The sequence below is a fragment of the Bos javanicus genome, chromosome 19 (genome assembly GCF_032452875.1).
Source record: "Bos javanicus breed banteng chromosome 19, ARS-OSU_banteng_1.0, whole genome shotgun sequence".
Lineage (NCBI taxonomy): Eukaryota > Metazoa > Chordata > Mammalia > Artiodactyla > Bovidae > Bos > Bos javanicus.
The window spans coordinates 48,258,839-48,278,758 of record NC_083886.1 but is presented as its reverse complement, the minus strand read 5'-3'; the positions used below and the strand labels follow the sequence as shown (position 1 = coordinate 48,278,758).

At 39.9% G+C, this 19,920-nt stretch overlaps 1 protein-coding gene across 3 annotated transcripts in view; it reads right to left on the bottom strand.

Annotated features, from left to right (window-relative positions):
- Positions 1–19,920, bottom strand: part of EFCAB3 (EF-hand calcium binding domain 3) — a 154,595-nt gene that overhangs the window by 14,780 nt on the left and 119,895 nt on the right. Inside the window, exons 1-6 of one of the 3 annotated variants that reach the window (XM_061392260.1) lie at positions 18,176–18,534; positions 16,937–17,027; positions 11,147–11,223; positions 7,301–7,444; positions 5,345–5,416; positions 3,819–3,939 (exon numbers count right to left, since the gene is read on the bottom strand). In XM_061392260.1, coding sequence (XP_061248244.1) covers positions 3,819–3,939; positions 5,345–5,416; positions 7,301–7,444; positions 11,147–11,223; positions 16,937–17,010 — 488 coding nt within the window. In that variant the 5' untranslated portion in view covers positions 17,011–17,027; positions 18,176–18,534. Of the gene's footprint in view, positions 1–3,818; positions 3,940–5,344; positions 5,417–7,300; positions 7,445–11,146; positions 11,224–16,936; positions 17,028–18,175; positions 18,535–19,920 lie in introns of those variants that run through there. The other 2 variants (XM_061392262.1, XM_061392259.1) reach the window with 2 other exon arrangements.

Genomic DNA, 19,920 nt, shown 5'->3' with positions numbered 1-19,920 from the left:
CTTCAGTAATCGCGGCAGATGGGCTCGGCAGTTGCTGCTTCCGGGCTCTACAGCACAGGCTCAACAGCTGAGGCGTGTGGGCTTAGCTGCTCTGTTGGGCTTAGCTGCTCTGTGGCGTATGAGATCTTCCTGGATCAGGGATCAAACCTGTGTCTCCTGCATTGGCAGGTGGTTTCTTTACCACCGAGCCACCAGGGAAGTGCAGGGTTGTTTGTTTTTTTCATGTTGAGCCACTTGTACTTCCTCTCCTCATCTTGAATCCATCCATCCACAATGTTCTCACTTGCCTCTAAATACAGAATAATGCTTGTTTTTCTCAGTGTAATTTAATTCCTACCAGGTTCTTTAAGGCTCATCTTTCTCTTCTTTCAAAGGAATCCCTACAGACTTGATGGCTCTGGTGTGGTCCTCAAACCAGCAGCAGCAGCAGCAGCAGCAGCATTGGGAACTTCCTAGAAATATAAATTCTTGGGCCTCACACAAACCTCCTGAATCAGAAACCCTGGAGTCCAGTGATGTGGTTTGACAATTGCTCTAGGTAATCTTGATGCATGCCCAAGTTTGAAAACTGTTGTTCTAGTCTACACTTCCCCTTCCCTGAAACTCTAATCTTTGTCTGATAATTGTATACCAGGTTATGTTTACAACTGTTTCCTTTCTTCCCTCTTTCCCTTCTTTCCTTCCTTCCTTTTTTCCTGTTTCAATCTTTCTTCACTAACACAGGTTTTCCTTATCTATCTCTTGATCTTTGGATACTTAAGAGTGAGAATAAATACTCTTAAAGGCCAACTGGAAGCTCTGGTGTGGTGGGTCTTATTGAGTAGGAAGTTTACTGTCAGGTAACTGATTGGAGCATTGTTTCATTAAGGGTCTTTTAATTGTGGTTGTCTGGGTTTTTTCTCTCTGTGGTTGTCTAGTCAATTTCTCTGGAGAGGGGTCCTCTAATATTTTATCTAGTATAAAAATCTAGCTGTTAATGGGATTTAGGGAAGGGGAAGGTGGCTGGTAGAGTCTCACCATTCAGTAAGTGGAATTGCATGTAACCCTGTTTTCACTGATACCCTCATCCTCAGTTATGTCTGATCTCCCTGAGCCCAAACAATCTTTCTGGTACAACCTCTTCAGAGAGTTAACTGCCAAGCAGTCACTTGGTTGTGTGGGGTTAGAGAGAGGAATCTAAGGGTCAACCTGCTTCTCAATGCTACTTTCAACTAGTATTTGTATTCTGGGCTCCCTACACCTCTGCTTTATCGAGCCCATCTTTGCATGAAATGTTCCCTTGGTAAATCTAATTTTCTTGAAGAGATCACTAGTCTTTCCCATTCTGTTGTTTTCTTCTATTTCTTTGCATTGATCGCTGAGGAAGGCTTTCTTATCTCTCCTTGCTATTCTTTGGAACTCTGCATTCAGATGCTTATATCTTTCCTTTTCTCCTTTGCTTTTTGCTTCTCTTCTTTTCACAGCTCTTTGTAAGGCCTCCTCAGACAGCCATTTTGCTTTTTTGCATTTCTTTTCCACGGGGATGGTCTTGATCCCTGTCTCCTGTACAATGTCATGAACCTCTGTCCATAGTTCATCAGGCATTGATGCTGAAGCTGAAACTCCAATACTTTGGCCACCTCATGAGAAAAGTTGACTCATTGGAAAAGACCCTGATGCTGGGAGAGATTGGGGGCAGGAGGAGAGGATGGGGATTGGGGACGACAGAAGATGAGATGGCTGGATGGCATCACCAACTTGATGAACATTAGTTTGGGTAAATTTCAGGAGTTGGTGATGGACAGGGAGGCCTGGCGTGCTGTGATTCATGGGGTCACAAAGAGTCAGACACGACTGAGCAACTGAGCTGACTGACTGACACCTCTGCTGCCTTTAGAGGTTCCTAGTGTCTCAATTCCTGAGTGTTTCAAGTGTTCTGCAGTGAGAACTGGCTTGCTTCTTGACCTTCTTTACTGAAGCCATTCAAGTTTAAGCTTCTTCTGATCTCACTAGCCTGTAAACAGTCATTCATTTCCTGTCCAGCTTCCAATTATGTTGATATCATTTTTCAGCTCTTATTCCTGTTTTTATGCCCTCTAAGATGCTTTTACTATTATTTTAGTGCAATTTCAGAAGGGAGAAAAAGTTAAAACATGCACTTATTCTAGTATATTTAACATGACTGCTATCTTTTAACCCTCTAAACCTTGGCTTTCTTCCCATCACCCTTTTGGAACTGAAGTTCACTTATGATTTCTTAAACTACCAAAGCTAATTCCATCCATTCAGTCCTCATTTTACCTGGCCTCACTTTAGTATTTAATACTGGTATAAAACCTCTCCTGTTGAATTTATCTGTGACCTTGGTTTCTCTATTCCTTACTATCCTGGTTCTCTTCTTTTTTTTCAATTTGGCTGTGCTGGGTCTTAGTTGCAGCATGTGGGATCTTCATTGCCAAGTATGTGAGGATTAGAATAGATAATATGTATATTCTATGCTTATATACATAGGTGAAAGTGTTAGTCGCTTAGTCATGTCTGACTCTTGCAACTCCATGAACTATAGCCTGCCAGGCTCTTCTGTCCGTGGAATTCAGGCAAGAATACTGGAGTGGGTAGCCATTGCCTTCTCCAAGGGATTTTCCCAACCCAGGTATCGAACCCAGGTCTTCTGCATTGCAGGTAGACTCTTTACCTTCTGAGCCACCAGGGAAGCCCGTATACATAACACATAATGATAATAGTTAACATTCATTGAGGTCTTATGTTTGCTAAGCAGTGTACCTGCATTACCAGATGTCCTTACAATTGCCCTATAATTGTGTTACAGGTATTACTATTCTCATTCTACAGATGAGGAAACTGAGGCTCAGAGGTTAAGAATGTGATACATTTGTGTACCAATATCAGTGATTTAACACATGTATTTGACTTGGAATGAAGTGTAGAATGTTGCATACCCTCTGTTCTACATCTGATCGAGGTGGGGGACAGTATAAAGAGATTACCTGTTGAGGAGCAGAGGATATTTTACATTGTTGGTGGTATTCTATAATTTTAAATCTCTTTAAGTGGGATAGTAGAATTCTTTGAAAGAATAATGCTTTTCAAAGTAGAATGCTTTGAAAAGACTGATAATGGCAACATTTAATTTTTGCAATACCATGATAGAACTATACTGAGGAAATGTACCTCTAGTGACATTTGCTGGAATAAACACATTTGGGTGTGAGAATATTCCCTTATCCTATTCTAAAGTCTAATTTTGGCTCTGCTCCAGTCCAAAGACTACTTTGGGAGGTATGACATTGCTGCCCTTTGTCCCAAAGGACTTTTTCAGAGCTCCCGAGAGATCCAGAGTGAATGGGAGTATCTTACATTCAAACTCAGTTTCCAAGCTCACTCCAAGTCATTCCAGAACAGTCTTATTCCTCTGTAGTTTTCCAGCCCAGAGCAGGAGAAGCTGAACTTTTATTTTTTTGGTCATGTTGCTGGGCTTGCAGGATCTCAGTTCCCTTATCAGGGATTGAACCTGGGTCACCACACTGAAAGCCTGGAATCTTAACCACCAGGCCACTAGGGAACTTCCGAAGCTGAACTTTCTGGGCTATCTTAGGCTCTCAGTGGGGTCCTGAGATGGTCTGAATCAGCCTTGCAGTTTCAGAACTAGGCAGTGCTATGAGGTCTCATGTTGCGGCACATGAGTAGCTAGCTGCCTGCGCACCTTCTCCTTGTTTCGGGGCAGATCTGTGGAGATGTTAGGATGTCAGGGAGAGGCAGTTGCTTTGTAAAGTCCTCCTAAGTGTTGCTGAAGTCATTTCTGTTCCTTTGCCACCTACCTTACTATTTCCGATATTGCCTTTTTGGGTAAGGCTGAAGTCTCTATAAGCTTTGATAGGATTTCAAACAACAGGATCCCTGGGTTGCCAGCTAAATCTAAACAGGTCCCCTTTTCTGGAACTATGGAGGGGAAAAAAAAGATTCAAAATGCCTTCTGAAAAAAAATTATCATAAAAAGTGTTAAAGTGACAGTCATTTTACTGTATATACAATATTAAAACCAAGTCAAAAACTAAAGAATTATAAACAAACATTAGAAGTCTGTTCTGTTTGGCAGGAAGGTCATTTTGATTACTGAACAGACAAAATAATCATGGGATTTAAAATGAAATACTTTTAGTTCAGTGACTTCTAAGTAAATGTAGTAATACATTTAACATAAACATGAATTATGTGTTAAGGACTATTGTTCCGTTCGTCTATGAAAAGGAACTGCTGATAAACATAACTCTGGTGTGCAGGCAAACCCTTGTTACTATAGCGATACTTGAAACAGTAACTTCTGTTTATACTAAGACAGTTCATAGCTTACGAAAGGATGTCTTTTTAAAAACTGTATACAGTATCTGGAATTTGGAATGTATTTATCTGGAAAACATGATATGAATAAGGTCAGATTTTCCAAGGCAGCTTGTTAAACTTGTAAACAAACCATGGAGAACTAATAGCAATAATTTGAGTGTATCTCCAAGTTGTTTAAACCTTGTGTGAGAACATGTTCTGGAACCTCCAGCAGACTCTCCTGCTCTCACACTGAGGGCAGAGGTTTATTGGGGTGAGGAAGATTTTTTCAAGAATAGTGAATTATCTATACCCAAATATGCATGAGAGAGACAGCGTTTTTCTAAAAATATATGAAATGAAAGTGTCGGTCACTTAGCCCATGGACTGTAGCCCACGAGGCTCCTTTGTCCATGGAATTCTCTAGGCAAGAATACTGGAGTGGATTGCCATTTCCTCCTCCAGGAGGTCTTCCCAACTCAGGAATCGAACCCAGGTCTCCTGCATTGCAGGCAGATTCTTTACTGCCTGAGCCACTGGGGAAGCCCCAAACATTTACAGTGCTATAGGTATACATTTTTCTTTTGTAAGAGTAGTACCTCCCAAAGTAGCACATGCATTTGGTAAAGAATTAAAGTAATATAAAGTGTAGGTCGCTCAGTTGTGTCCATCTCTGCAAGTCCATGGACCATAGCCTGCCAGGCTCCTCTGTCCATGGAATTCTCCAGGCAAGAATACTGGAGTGGTAGATAAATATAAAAGGTGACCAAAATTTTCTACACCACTGCCTGACGGTTCTCACTCAAGTCCAAAAAGCAGTGTGTCCTGCAGAAGGACTTGATGGATTTAAGTTAAAATTCTAAAACTGTATCAATTTCCTTAGCAAAATTTGTTTTAAGAGAAGCAGTACAAAAGTAAATCACATCCCAGACTACACCTGCCTGATTGGAGGTCTAAAGGAACAATATTTACTATGCAGTGAATTGCAACTACCCCACTGCCATCTATTTAGCAACATACTTACCCACAGCCTTAAGGAAGCGGTTCTTATCTGTTAGCACCTTTAAAAAGTCTGAGAAGTTCACCTTCCCATCCTCTGCAACAGAGATCCAAGGGTCAGAACAAGGCTATATTCACCTTCCCATTTCACATATATCTCTATATTTTATTATTAGGCTATCCCTGAATTGTACCCCTTTCCTCTAAAATTAAAGGATAACAACTGCTATTAGAGTGTGTTTCAATGAAAGGATAAAAATTTGGGCAGAGTTAGTGGAAACAAGTGACACTTTAATTAAATGGTGACTGACTCCCATGAAGGGTGCTGCTGATTGACTGGGACACTGGCAGGTGAGTGGGGTGTGGTGGGAAAAGGTATTGTGCTGAATACTTATTCCACACAACATACCAGCTTGGGCTACTAACCACTAGTATCCAAAGAAAACACTACTTACATGCTTAAAAAAATATCAATAAAAGTGGTGTGGCATTTAAGATTCAATATAGGTAGCTCTAGTGATGGAAGGAAGATTTGTACCATTATGATTCAAACAGAAACAAAGGGCTTGGATATCCTTGCTAATGCAGGCAGATATGGTAGAGCATTCTGGGAAGAAGAAAACTAGACCTAACTACAGTACTCTTGCCTGGAAAATCCCATGGACAGAGGAGCCTGGTAGGCTGCAGTCCATGGGGTCGCTAAGAGTCGGGCATGAATGAGAGACTTCACTTTCACTTTTCACTTTCATGCATTGGAGAAGGAAATGGCAACCCACTCCAGTATTCTTGCCTGGAAAATCCAGGGGACAGAGGAGCCTAGTGGGCTGCCATCTATGGGTTCGCACAGAGTCGGACACAACTGAAGCGACTTAGCAGCAGCAGCATCTTGATATAAGAGAAGTCACTTTAGGCCTAAGCCATTTTGTCATCTAAATCTGGCCACAGTGCTTATCCTTGTAGAAGAATAAGCTATATTCTAGTGAAGTGAGTGAAAGTCACTCAGTCATGTCTGATTCTTTGTGACTCCATGGACCATTCAGTCCATGGAATTCTCCAGGTCAGAATACTGGAGTGGGTAGCCTTTCCATTCTCCCAGGGGTTCTTCCCAACCCAGGGATCGAACCCAAGTCTCCTGCATTGCAGGCAATTCTTTACCAGCTGAGTTACATAGTTAATTATTTTAAAGGAATGAAGAATGTAAAACCAAACAGGTATTACCAGGAGATAATATATCAGTTGTAAAGACTCCCACTTCAGTTTCTAAGGTAAAGATTAGCCTGAAGCACATTCTTGAGCTGTTTTGCAGGATCCAAACCCCCTCAAGCTCTAAACCACCAAACTACCTAGAGCCTCAGGATGGTAGATGCTGACCTTTGCTGACCAGCATGACCTCCATCAACTAGAGGCTGGGCTCTGTTTGACCTTTGCCCCAGTTCTATGCTGCATACTCCTTTGCTCAAGCCCCTCCATGAATAGGTATGCATCCTTAGCTTAAAAACCTCTCCAATATTGCAGTTGGGGAGAAATTGCTTTGGGAAATATCCTCAGTGTTCTCCTTACTTATTGCAAGTAATGAATCCTCCCTTCTTCTGCTCTTAGGCTTGGTTGTGTCTTTTGGCTCAACACCCAGTAAGAGGTGAGTCCAGTTTTTGAGTAACAGTAACAGGTTATTTTTGAAATTGTCAATGTCTTTCTGTTATTTCAAGGTACTCTCCAAAATGTATATTATGACAGGTAATCTGAATCTGATATTAAATACAAGTCACTTTTGGTTTCCACACAGGCTTTTTCAAAAACTAGCCCATTTTGTAGCTTTAATTCAATTTCATAACTTATACACATACCTCACTGATAACTTTAAAGAGAAACACATATATGTACTTTTGGCAAATAAATGAGGCTTACTTCTCATGTTTATATAGTTTGAGAGAAAAATGTATTTATAAAAACCTTCTATAAAAAAATGACAAGTCAAACTCACGATCAATATCAGCACATCTTAATTCATTATGGACATTGTGCTTCGTTAGATTCATTCCCAACTTAGCTAAAGTGCACATCATTCCATGTAAATCAATACAGCCAGTTTTATCCTTGTTAAAGAAATTGTAGGCATCTTGGAAAGCTGGGGAAATAGAATTAAGTTAAGACAGTTATTTAAGAATAAATACATATTCTAATGGAACTGGGACAGACAATACTGTTGATTGGAGGTCATGTTCTGAAAACGCATTTAGAGAAATCTGTGTACTTAATAGGCATTTCTTATAAAGAACAGTGTCCTTCCATGAGATTTGAACTAGATTAAACTACTTGGTGGAAAAGCAAAATGTAGGCAAAAATGGCTTTTGAAAATTTTTCGCACTCTAATTCCTAGAACCTGTGAATGTATTGCTTTACATGACAGAAGGGATTTTGCAGATGTAATTAAGGTAGATTATCCTGGATTATCTGAATGGATCCCTTATGAAGCAAGAGAGATGTGGCAGAAGTGAGAGATTCAAAGCAGGTGGATTTGACAGGTTGTTGCTGGTTTGAAGATGGAGAGGGTAGGTGATGTGGAATTTAGGTAGACTTAAGGGACTGAGAGAGACTCCTGGGTATCAGCCAGCAAGGAAGTTGGGACCTGAGCCTTATGACTGCAAGGAACCGCATTCTGCCAAAAACCTGAACAAGCCACTAAGTGGATGCTCCTCCAGAGCCTCCAGATAAAAGGCCAGGCTGGCCAACACCTTCATTTTGGCCTTGTAAGACCCCAGTGAAGAGGAACCAGGAGAGCCCATCTGACTTCTGACTTACATAGAACTGAGAGGTCTGAATGTTCTGTACAGACTCAAAGTTTTTTCAAAGAAGAACTCAAGGCATTAACTGGAGTCAAAATTAGGTATATATTTTCTAAAATTAGTAAAGTGTTAGTTGTTCAGTCCTGTTCAACTCTTTGAGACCCCATGGACTATATAGCCCACTAGGCTCCTCTGTCCATGGAATTCTCCAGGCAAGAATACTGGAGGAGGTTGCCACTGCCCTCTTCAGGGGATCTTCCCAACCCAGGGATTGAACTCAGGTCTCCAGCCTTGCTGGCAGACTTTATACCATCTGAACCACCAGGAAAGCCCCAAATTAGTAAATGAAGGGGTAAATCCAGAACAAGGTAGTCGCTAAGTGGCACCAGAATAAAAGATTTCATATCGCATTCGAGTTTTAGTACCTCTATGTACAAGAGTGATTAATTCTATAGAAATTATTTTTTTAATTTAAATTTATTTATTTTAATTGGAGGCTAATTACTTTACAATACTGTATTGGTTCTGCCACACGTCAACATGAATCCGCCACAGGCGTACACGTGTTCCCCATCCTGAACCCTCATCCCACCTCCCTCCTCGTACCATCCCTCCAGGTCATCCCAGTGCACCAGCCCCAAGCATCCTGTATCGAACCTGGACTGGCGATTTGTTTCTTATATGATATTATACATGTTACTGCCCTATAGTTATGTGAAAAATTAACATATTTCTCCTTTGATATAAGGCAGGCTTCTCAAGGGCTGGAACTATCTCTGGATAGTTCCAGAAAAAAAAAAAAACTATGTTTCTTTTTTTCCTCCCAATATTTCTGGCATGTAGTAGGCATTCATGAAGCTTAATCAACAAGTACTTACTACATGCCTCTATGTGCCAGGTGCTGCTCTAAGTGCCTGGGCTACATTAGTGCACTAAATAAAGCTTCTGCCCTTATACAAACATAGTAAATAGGTAAGTTAGAGAGCGTGTTAGAAGGTGGTAAGTGCTATGGAAAAAAAAAAATAACACAGGGTTGGGGGTTTAGGATTTCTAGGGATTGAAAGATAGGTCGCTTGTATTAAAAGGTAAGATTTGAGCAAAGACTTGAAAGGTGAGAGAGTGGGTATCTGGAGGAAGGGAAGAGAGAACTAGGCAGAGGGAAGAGCTAGAGCAAAGATCCTAGGGGAATGGGCCCAGCACATTCCAGGGACAGCAAGGATGCCAGTGTGGCTGGAGCAGAGTGAGCAAGAGGAAGGGAGTAGGAGAGGTCAGAGAGGTGATGTTATGTGGGGTTATGTTTAAAAATTTATTTTCGATTTTATTTCAGATTGATTTTAGATGTAGTTGCAAAGAGAGCACAGAGAGTTCCTGTAGATTCCTGTATCATTAACATCTAACATTACTATAGTACATTTGTCACATCACGAAGCCAACATTGGGATAGTACTAGTAACTAAACTGCACACGTTATTTGGATTCTACTGGTTCTTCCCTCCACTCTTTTCCTGTTCCAGGATCCTGTCCACACCACATTATTACATTTAGTTGTCATGTTTTTTGGGCCTCTTCTCTCTAACAGTTTATCAGTCTTTCCTTTTTTTTTTTTTTTTTGCTGACACTCTTGCAACTTTTGAGGAGTGTTATTCAGGTGTTTTGTGGAAGTCCTTCAATTTGGGTTTTTCTGCTGTTTTTCTCATGGTTCAGTTCAGTTCAGTTCAGTTGCTCAGTCGTGTCCGACTCTTTGCGACCCCATGAATCGCAGCACGCCAGGCCTCCCTGTCCATCACCAACTCCCGGAGTTCACTCAGACTCACGTCCATCGAGTCAGTGATGCCATCCAGCCATCTCATCCTCTGTCGTCCCCTTCTCCTCCTGCCCCCAATCCCTCCCAGCATCAGAGTCTTTTCCAATGAGTCAACTCTTCACATGAGGTGGCCAAAGTACTGGAGTTTCAGCTTTAGCATCATTCCTTCCAAGGAAATCCCTGGTTAGCCTGAGATTATGGGTTTGGGGAAGGGAAACCACAGAAGTGAAGTGCTGTTCTCATCATTATGTCAAGGCTATCAACATGACTTATCACTGATGAGGTAACTTCAGGTAAAAATCTGAGGTTTGTCAGATTTTTCCAGTGTAAATTTCTTTCCTTTCCTTTTCATATTCTACTCTTTGAAAGCAAGTCGCTAAGGGTAGTCTAGGTTAAAGGGACAGAGGGCCCAGGGGAATGGGGAATTAAGCTCCACCTCCTGGAAGAGGTAGTATCTATTAATACACTATTTGGATTTCTTTTGTAAGAGAGATTGGTATCTTCTTCATTTAAAAAACTCAATCATTTATTTTGTCATTTATATTTATATTAGGGACATCAATTTTTTTTAATGCTTTGAGTTATAATCCACTACTATTCATTTTATTGCTCAAACTGTTCCAGCTCTGGCTGTTGGGAGGTCTTTAAGGTTGGCTTCTGTATCCCTTGACACGCTCCTGTTCTTTTGCATTCTGAGCATCTCCTAACTTTCTGGCACTGCAAGATGTTCCATGTTCATCTTGTATATTCTCCGTCCAAGCCCTCAAATCAGCCATTTGTCCAAGGAACTCTGGTTCTTTGACAGGAGACTGACCCTGGAAATCACGATCTAGGTGCTAGGTATGCTTGCGGCTATGGGGGTGTCAGTGCTTCTGTCTTCTCAGCAAACAGAGCTAGCAAGTATATGTACATATACTAACCCGTGTACATACACGTATCTCTATTTCTTGATCTAGCCATCTGCATCCATATTAAGCTAAACATGAGTTTATACTGACCTCTCACTCTAATCCAGTTCCACTGTTTCACTTTAGCCTTCTCCCCTTGTTTATCTGAAACCTCTCACTCCAACAGAGAGAAACCTGGATCCCACCATCTACCATTCGGTCACTTACATATTCAACCTATGTATACATGTACAATAGTTTTAGAATTGTTCATCTATACCCCTATGAAACAACTTGTTAGATGTTTATACTAATTAGTTGTTTCATACTAATTAGAGCATGGTTCTCATTACCTCGCATTTGTGAAGGGCTCAACTTCCTTTCTTTGTGCTGTAATTGACATGGCAGAAGTCCTGGTAAATCTTTATCCCTGAGGAAAGAGATGTGTATTGAAACCAGCAAATATTAGTTCCATTCATCAGTTTTTGCTGACTGGAGTGGCTGTAAGTACCAAAATATATCGAGTCACACTACCTAAGGGTCCTGTTACTGTCAATTGCCAATAGCTACAGGATGGGCAGTGATATTGGTTATGGAGGTCCTCGTCTGCCCTAGACTTGCCCATCATCCTAACCCCTTAAAATTTTTTTATTTCTTCCATTTTACAAGAGGAAACTGAGGCTCAGAGGGATTAAATAACTTGTCCTGAGTCATAAAGATAATAAATGGAAGCCCTGGGATTCAAATCCAGGTTTATTTGACTCCAGTGCTGAAGAATATAAGCCTTACACGATTCCTATTGTTAGAAATATAAGTTGTTTCAAATTTTTAATGTTTAAATAATCTTATTATGATGAATATACTTATAGCAAAACTTTTGCTTTCATGTTTATTTTACAACTTTGCCAAACTGTATTTTTACCAGCATATGGGGAGAGAGCAGTAGATTGATTTCTGCCGATCTCCCACCTCCCCCTGCTGCTCAGTGTCTCATGTCAACTGTATCTATCTATTAACATCTCTCATCAAGGGAGAACAGTTCTGGAAAGTTTGGAACCCTGGATGACCTTTTGTTTCCTCAGAAAATAAGATCTGAAAAAAAGGAGAAGATGAATACTTTGGGGATTATTTTATATATATCTGCAGTGATGTGTTATTATTTTAGGAACATAAAAATGTATTATGCAAAATTAGATTTTTAATAATATGGTAATTTAATAATAAATTTATAATAAACACAATTTTATGGATATATTTTATTTAAAATACATCTGGTTTTAAATTTTTTTCTATTTTTTAAAAATATATTTTTAATTGGAGGACAATTGCTTTACAACATTATGTTAGTTTCTGCTGAACAACCATGTGAATCTACTGTAAGTACACATATATCCCCACCCAACATTTAGTTTTGACACTCGTAGAACTAAAGGTTTTAAGAAATATGTAATCTCTCAGTTTTTGTGCTTTTACAATAATAAATTTAAAAAGTAAAACTAGAAGAAATATAAACATAGAAGTTAGATTAAAAAATTATGGTTTATGAATGTAGTTTCCTCTACAGTATCTAGTTAATTCATCAGCTCATTTTTAAAGAGGGACCTGGGAAAAAAGAAGGTGATAAGGTCTCAAAGTGCACTAATCTCAACATTTTTGACATGGAGTTTTATCTAATTAGTCTTATTTTCACAGCTTTTACTAACATTGATTTCTTCTGGTGTTTGCTTTTTATTACTGACTTGATACCTTTACTCAGGTTATTTTATATTCATTGTTTATAATTCTAAATATAAACAGATTACTTTCACATGATATAAATGATGCAGTAGATGGAGAAATATGAAGTTCTTAAGAAGCAAGAGGAAAGTAGAAGGCCAGGCAATGCAATCTTATTGTGCTCCGTCGCTCAGTTGTGTCTGACTCTTTGTGACCCCATGGAGGCCACCAGGCTCCTCTGTCCTTGAAATTTTCCAGGCAAGAACACTGGAGTGGGTTGTCAGGCCCTCCTCAAGGGAATCATCTCATGTCTTTATTCAGTTCAGTTCAGTTGCTCAGTCGTCTCTGACTCTTTGAGATCCCATGAACTGCAGCACACCAGGGCTCCCTGTCCATCACCAACTCCTGGAGTTTACCCAAACTCGTGTCCATTGAGTCTGTGATGCCGTCTAACCATCTCATCCTCTGTCATCCCCTTCTCCTCCTACTTTCAATCTTTCCCAACATCAGCGTCTTTTGAAATGAGTCAGCTCTTCGCATCAGGTGGTCAAAATATTGGAGTTTCAGCTTCAAAATCAGTTCTTCCAATGAACACCCAGGACTGATTTCCTTTAGGATGGACTAGTTGGATCTCCTTGCAGTCCAAAGGACTCTCAAGAGTCTTCTCCAACAACCACAATTCAAATGCATAAATTCTTTGGCACTCAGCTTTCTTGATAGTCCAATTCTCACATCCATACATGACCACTGGAAAAACCATAGCTTTGATGACATGACATTTGTTGGCAAAGTAATGTCTCTGCTTTTCAATATGCTATCTAGGTTGGTCATAACTTTCCTTCCAAGGAGCAAGCATCTTTTAATTTCATGGCTTCAGTCACCATCTGCAGTGATTTTGGAGCCCCCCAAAATAAAGTCAGACACTGTTCCCACTGTTTCCCCATCTATTTGCCATGAAGTGATGGCACCGGATGCCACGATCTTCGTTTTCTGAATATTGAGCTTTAAGCCAACTTTTTCACTCTCCTCTTTCACTTTCAGCAAGAGGCTCTTTAGTTCTTCACTTTCTGCCACAAGGGTGGTGTCATCTGCATATCTGAGGTTATTGATATTTCTCTCAGCAATCTTGATTCCAGCTTGTGCTTCCTCCAGCCCAGCGTTTCTCATGATGTATCCTGCATATAAGTTAAATAAGCAGGGTGACAATATACAGCCTTGACATACTCCTTTTCCTATTTGGAACCAGTCTGTTGTTCCATGTCCAGTTCTAACTGTTGCTTCCTGACCTCCATACAGGCTTCTCAAGAGGCAGGTCAGTGGTCTGGTATTCCTATCTCTTTCAGAATTTTCCACAGTTTATTGTGATCCACACAATCAAAGCCTTTGGCATAGTCAATAAAGCAGAAATAGATGTTTTTTCTGGAACTCTCTTGCTTTTTCGATGATCCAGCAGATGTTGGCAATTTGATCTCTGGTTCCTCTGCCTTTTCTAAAACCAGCTTGAACATCTGGAAGTTCATGGTTCATGTATTGCTGAAGCCTGGCTTGGAGAATTTTGAACATTACTTTACTAGCGTGTGAGATGAGTGCAGTTGTGTGGTAGTTTGAGCACTCTTTGGCATTGCCTTTCTTTGGGATTGGAATGAAAACTGACCTTTTCCAGTCCTGTGGCCACTGCTAAATTTTCCAAATTTGCTGGCATATTGAGTGCAGCAGTTTTACAGCATCGTCTTTCAGGATTTGAAATAGCTCAACTGGAATTCCATCAGCTCCACTAGCTTTGTTCGTAGTGATGCTTCCTAAGGCCCACTTGACTTCACATTCCAGGATGTCTGGCTCTAGGTCAGTGATCACACCATCGTGATTATCTGGGTCATGAAGATCTTTTTTGTACAGTTCTGTTTATTCTTGCCACCTCTTCTTAATATCTTCTGTTTCTGTTAGGTGTATACCATTTCTGTCCTTTATTGACCCCATCTTTGCATGAAATGTTCCCTTGGTAAATCTAATTTTCTAAAAGAGATCTCTAGTCTTTCCTATTCTATTGTTTTCCTCTTTCTTTGCACTGATCTCTAAGGAAGTCTTTCTTATCTCTCCTTGCTATTCTTTGAAACTCTGCATTCAAATGGGTATATCTTTCCTTTTCTCCTTTGCTTTTCACTTCTCTTCTTTTCACAGCTATTTGTAAGGCCTCCTCAGACAGCCATTTTGCTTTTTTGCATTTCTTTTTCTTGGGGATGGCCTTGATCCCTGTCTCCTGTACAGTGTCACGAACCTCCGTCCATAGTTCATCAGGCACTCTGTCTATCAGATCTAATTCCTTAAATCTATTTCTCACTTCCACTGTATAGTCATAAGGGATTTCATTTATGTCATACCTGAATGATCTAGTGGTTTTCTCCACTTATTCAATTTCAGTCTGAATTTGGCAATAAGGAATTCATGATCTGAGCCACAGTCAGCTCTTGGTCTTGTTTTTGCTGACTGTATAGAGCTTCTCCATCTTTGGCTGGAAAGAATATAATCAATCTGATTTTGGTGTTGATCATCTGGTGATGTCCATGTGTAGAGTCTTCTCTTGTGCTGTTGAAAGAGGGTATTTGCTATGACCAGTGTGTTCTCTTGGCAAAACTCTATTAGCCTTTGCCCTGCTTCATTCTGTATTCCAAGGCCAAATGATGTATAGATCATTTGTATAGTATAGTAGTAGATATACTGTGGGCAGGAATCCCTTAGAAGAAATGGAGTAGCCATCATAGTCAACAAGAGTCTGAAATGCAGTACTTGGATGCAATCTCAAAAAGGACAGAATGATCTCTGTTCGTTTCCAAGGCAAACCATTCAATATCAGGTAATCCAAGCCTATGCCCCGACCAGTAATGCTGAAGATGCTGAAGTTGAATGGTTCTATGAAGTCTTTATTAGTTACGATTAAAAAAACATACTCTTGGCAGAATTCCAAACCTTATCTTTGCTCAAACATGAGAAATGTTGTGTTTTTTTTTTTTTACTTAAAAAATTATTTTATTTTACAGAGTTTCAAAGGTTCAAAAAACTTTAGATTTGGAATGAACCCAGTATAGCTTCTCATCTCATGTAGGAATTCCCTCTACATGTGATATTATCTAATCTTTGCTTGACTACTTTCAGTAACAAGGAAGTCACCACTTCAAAAGGCAGTTTGCAATAAAGGGTAAAGGAACAATGAGATCAAGGGATCTGGCTGCTCTAAGGTCTTGGGGTTCCCTGGTGGTTCAGCTGGTAAAGAAGCTGGCTGCCAATGCAGGAGATTCGGTTTCAGTCCCTGAGTTGGGAAGATAACCTGGAGAAGGAAATGGCAACCTACTCCAGTATTATTGCCTGGAAAATTCCATGGACAGCCAGACTCAGTTCATGGGGTCACAAAGAGTTGTTCACAAATGAGTGTGTGTGTGTGTGTGTGTGTGCGTGTGTGAATGCATACACACACACAAGGTTGTCTTACCCATGTCCCAATAAAGAAAGTTAGTAATACATTCTTGTAGCAAATGCACGGTTAAGGACATTAGGAGAAACACTCTCAAAATGACAAGGAAAATGGATAATTGTGAGAGAGGAGAGAGGCTTCTCGACTTATGATCTGATAAAATTTGCACCAGGCTTTTACTTTCAGTCATTAGTGGTTACTGTTTATTGGAATTTGTAGTAATCATACTGAGAAAAAGGCAAACCTCCCTTCCCAATTTTATTTTTAAAATTTCATTTTACTTTTTATATTTTGAGCCACTTGGAATTTGGGATCAGTTCTCTGATCAGAGATTGAACCCCCTTGGAGTCTTAACCAATGGACCATCAGGGAAGTCCCCATTCGAACTTTAGCCCAAGGTTAGTCAGAGTTAATTTACAGATTTCATTTTACTGGCCATTTTTGAGCTACATACTCATTTTCTGTATTCAGACGCTTAGGAGTTTATTATCCTCTAAATTCATTCTCCTTTAAACTGATACTTAATATGTCTTAATGTGTAACTGACAACCTCTAGCCCTCTGGAGTATTCTGTCCCAGCACACAAAAATAGCCTCTTGTTTGGAAGAACTCTGTTTCTCTTCTCTTTTGCTGAACCACACAGCTGTGGGATCTCAGTTCCCTGACCAGAGATCAAACCGGGGCCCTCAGCAGTGAGAGCACCAAGTCCTAACCACTGGACCACTAAGGAATTCTCCCTCTTTGTTTCTCTAGTCAAAAGGACATATATATATATATATATATATTTCATAAAAAATATTTATCTTCAATTCAGATGTTTTGTTTTATAATTAACTATCACAGAATGGATCCATGAGGAGGTTTCTCACTTGTTTCATTATAGCCTTTATGTATTTAATATATTCATCATAATAATTCTTTATCTTAATATATAGATCACCTTAATAAATTCATAACTTACCTCCTACTGTGGAAGTTGGGTACTTTTGTTAAAGGATTCAGTTTAAATTTTGCTTTAATTTCAGAAACTGCCATGGGGCCAGTAACTGTGTCTGGAATTCAGAAGATACCATTAAGGATCAAATCACAGATTAATTTTTTTCTATACTTTTACAACTTTGCCAGCTCAGGACCTGGAGTTTGAAGTCCTGGGCCTCAAAGAATGATGATATGTACAAATGCAAGTGAGAGATATGTGCATGTTGGGAGTTGGAAGGCCATGTGGACAGGCCCCTTTAGTATCCCAAGATCTCTAAGCAAAATTTCCTGCCATTGCTCCTCCTTCATAGTGAAGTGAAAGTCGTTCAGGTGTGTCCGACTCTTTGCGACCCCATGGACTATACAGTCCATGGAATTCTCCAGGCCAGAATACTGGAGTGGGTAGCCGTTCCCGTCTCCAGGGGATCTTCCCAACCTAGGGATCGAACCCAGGTCTTTCACATTGCAGGCAGATTCTTTACCAGCTGAGCCATAAGGGAAGCCCAAGAATACTGGAGTGGGTAGCCTATGCCTTCTCCAGCGGATCTTCCTGACCCAGGAATCAAACTGGGGTCTCCTGCATTGCAGGTGGATTCTTTACCATCTGTGCTGTTAGGGAAGCCCCCTGAATATATTAGTAGTATTCTGATCCTATATAAAAATAAGTGGTAAAGCATCCTGGAAATATTTAGAAAAAATTGTTTAAAGACAACATTTATTTTTCATCTCAAGACATTATAGCATTTGCAATTTGCTAGTTGTTAGTGTCTTGGATAGCTACCTGGTAGTAAGTAGCTTTTCCCAGAGGTTCCTTCTGGTCCAGCCCTGCCCAATCAGTTCTTATGAACCCACTGGTCTTTATTAAAAGTAAGAATATGTGTGGGATATAATGCTGTTTTGCTACCCTAGACCCTCCTGAATGGACTCTCAACCACTATGGTCTTCCTAGTCCTTCCTTTCTACTTCTGCATAGCTTATAAATCAGGACCTGTGGACCAGAAGCTGGGTTGGTAGGGTTTCCCCCTTTTATTGTTGATCTTTTTCTCTTTTTAATATAGAGTTCTGACTTAGGAATAGTAGACTATCATATACTATTAAACCATGAAGAAAAAGTCTCTAATATTTGGTTAGAATTCAATTTTCCAAAGTTTTTATCTCATTCTCTGGAAAACTGTTGTTTCTAAATAACTCAACTACATGTGCCCAAAATCTAGAAACCTACCACAGAGCTGGGAACTCTGGAGAGGCTTGACAATTTAGGCAGTTGAAAGGTGCTGTGAAATCATCCTCATGGCTCAAAATAACCATTACTTTAAAAAACTACCTTCAATCTCTCACTGAGATGATAGACTTTAAAATAAAGGACTCTTCATAGATTCCTATACAATCTGGATATTTACCTACTTCTAAGTGGTGCTACTTATAACTTCTGGGCTTCAATCAGATTAAGAATCCAATAAAGGGTTTGTTCCATCACACAACTGTGACCTCATTCACTTCTCAGGCTCAAGCCCAGGTGAGAATGACCCAAAAGCTCCTTCCAGCTTTAGAGTAATTGTGATTTCAATTCAATGTGCTTCATTCAGCACCTGTAGGTTATGTGTGGGTATGTAACAGAGTCAGAATATTTTGACACTGGTGGGATTTCAGGGAAGGGGGAGTTGTTGTTGTTTTAAATTCTGTATTAACATATTTTCACACTAAACAGTTGTGAATTGAAAGTTGTTCAAGTAAAAAATTTTAACCAATTGCTTTGGTTGAATTCTGATTAAGAACCATTTCATTAATTGTTTATATCCAGAAAGAAGGACAAAATCAAACTCATAGATTTGTAGTCTATGGTATTACTGAAAAGAGTGATTTTAAAAGAGCAATTAAAGAAAGCATTATAATTGTTTTAACTTTAGTATTCAAGATCCGACAGGTCTTGGCATTTAAATCATCTAAGCAGAGAAGTTGGAAGTGTCCCTAGTTTTCACAATGGCTAAGCACAGATACCTCTGGCAAAGGCTTAGCTTGAGCCCCTCAGGTTGTTTCAGGCTTCACTTGGCTGTAATTCTAGAGATTTTCTTTTCCTGCTCTGGGGGATTCATTTATTATGTGCATAATTTGACTTTTCCCTAGTCTTTCCAAACTTGGTACATTGCCTTTCATTCTGGCTAGGCATACAGAGGGAAAGAAAGACAAGGTTCAATTTATAAATTAAACAAATATTTAACTAGGGCCTACTATACAGAGGGAAAGACAAGGTTCAATTTATAAATTAAACAAATATTTAACTAGGGCTTACTATGTTAGGGGCTACCAAGATTTAAAATGAAGATAATGACCACCATTGTACTTTGTTTCTAGGAATTTGACTACTCTAGAAATCTCATAAGTGGAATCATACAGTATTTGTGACTGGCTTATTTCACTTAGCATAATATCCTCAAGGTACATCTATGTTGTACAATGTATCAGAACTTCCTTTTAAGGATGAATAATATTTCATTATGGGGCTTCCCAGGCAGTGCTAGTGGAAAAGAACCCACCTCCAGTGCAGGAGACGTAAGAGACTCAGATTTGATCCTTTGGTTGGGAAGATCCCCTGGAGGAGGACATGGCAACCCACTCCAGTATTCCTGCCTCGAGAATCCCATGGAAAGGGGAGCCTGGCGGGCTACAGTCCATAGGGTTGCAAGGAGTTGGACGTGACTGAAGAGACTTAGCATGCATGCACATGTACAATATTCCATTATATATATCACACTTTTTATTTATTTATCTGTTGATGGACATTTGGGTTGCTTCCATCTTTCAGCTGTGATAAATAATGCTGCTGTGATACACTGGTGTTCACATCTCTCTTCAGGACCCTGCTTTCATCACTATAACACTCTTACCACCTCAACCTCTACTTCCTGCTCTGGATTACTGCAAAAAACCTCCTAACTGGTCTCCCTGCTTCTGTTCTTGCTGCATCCA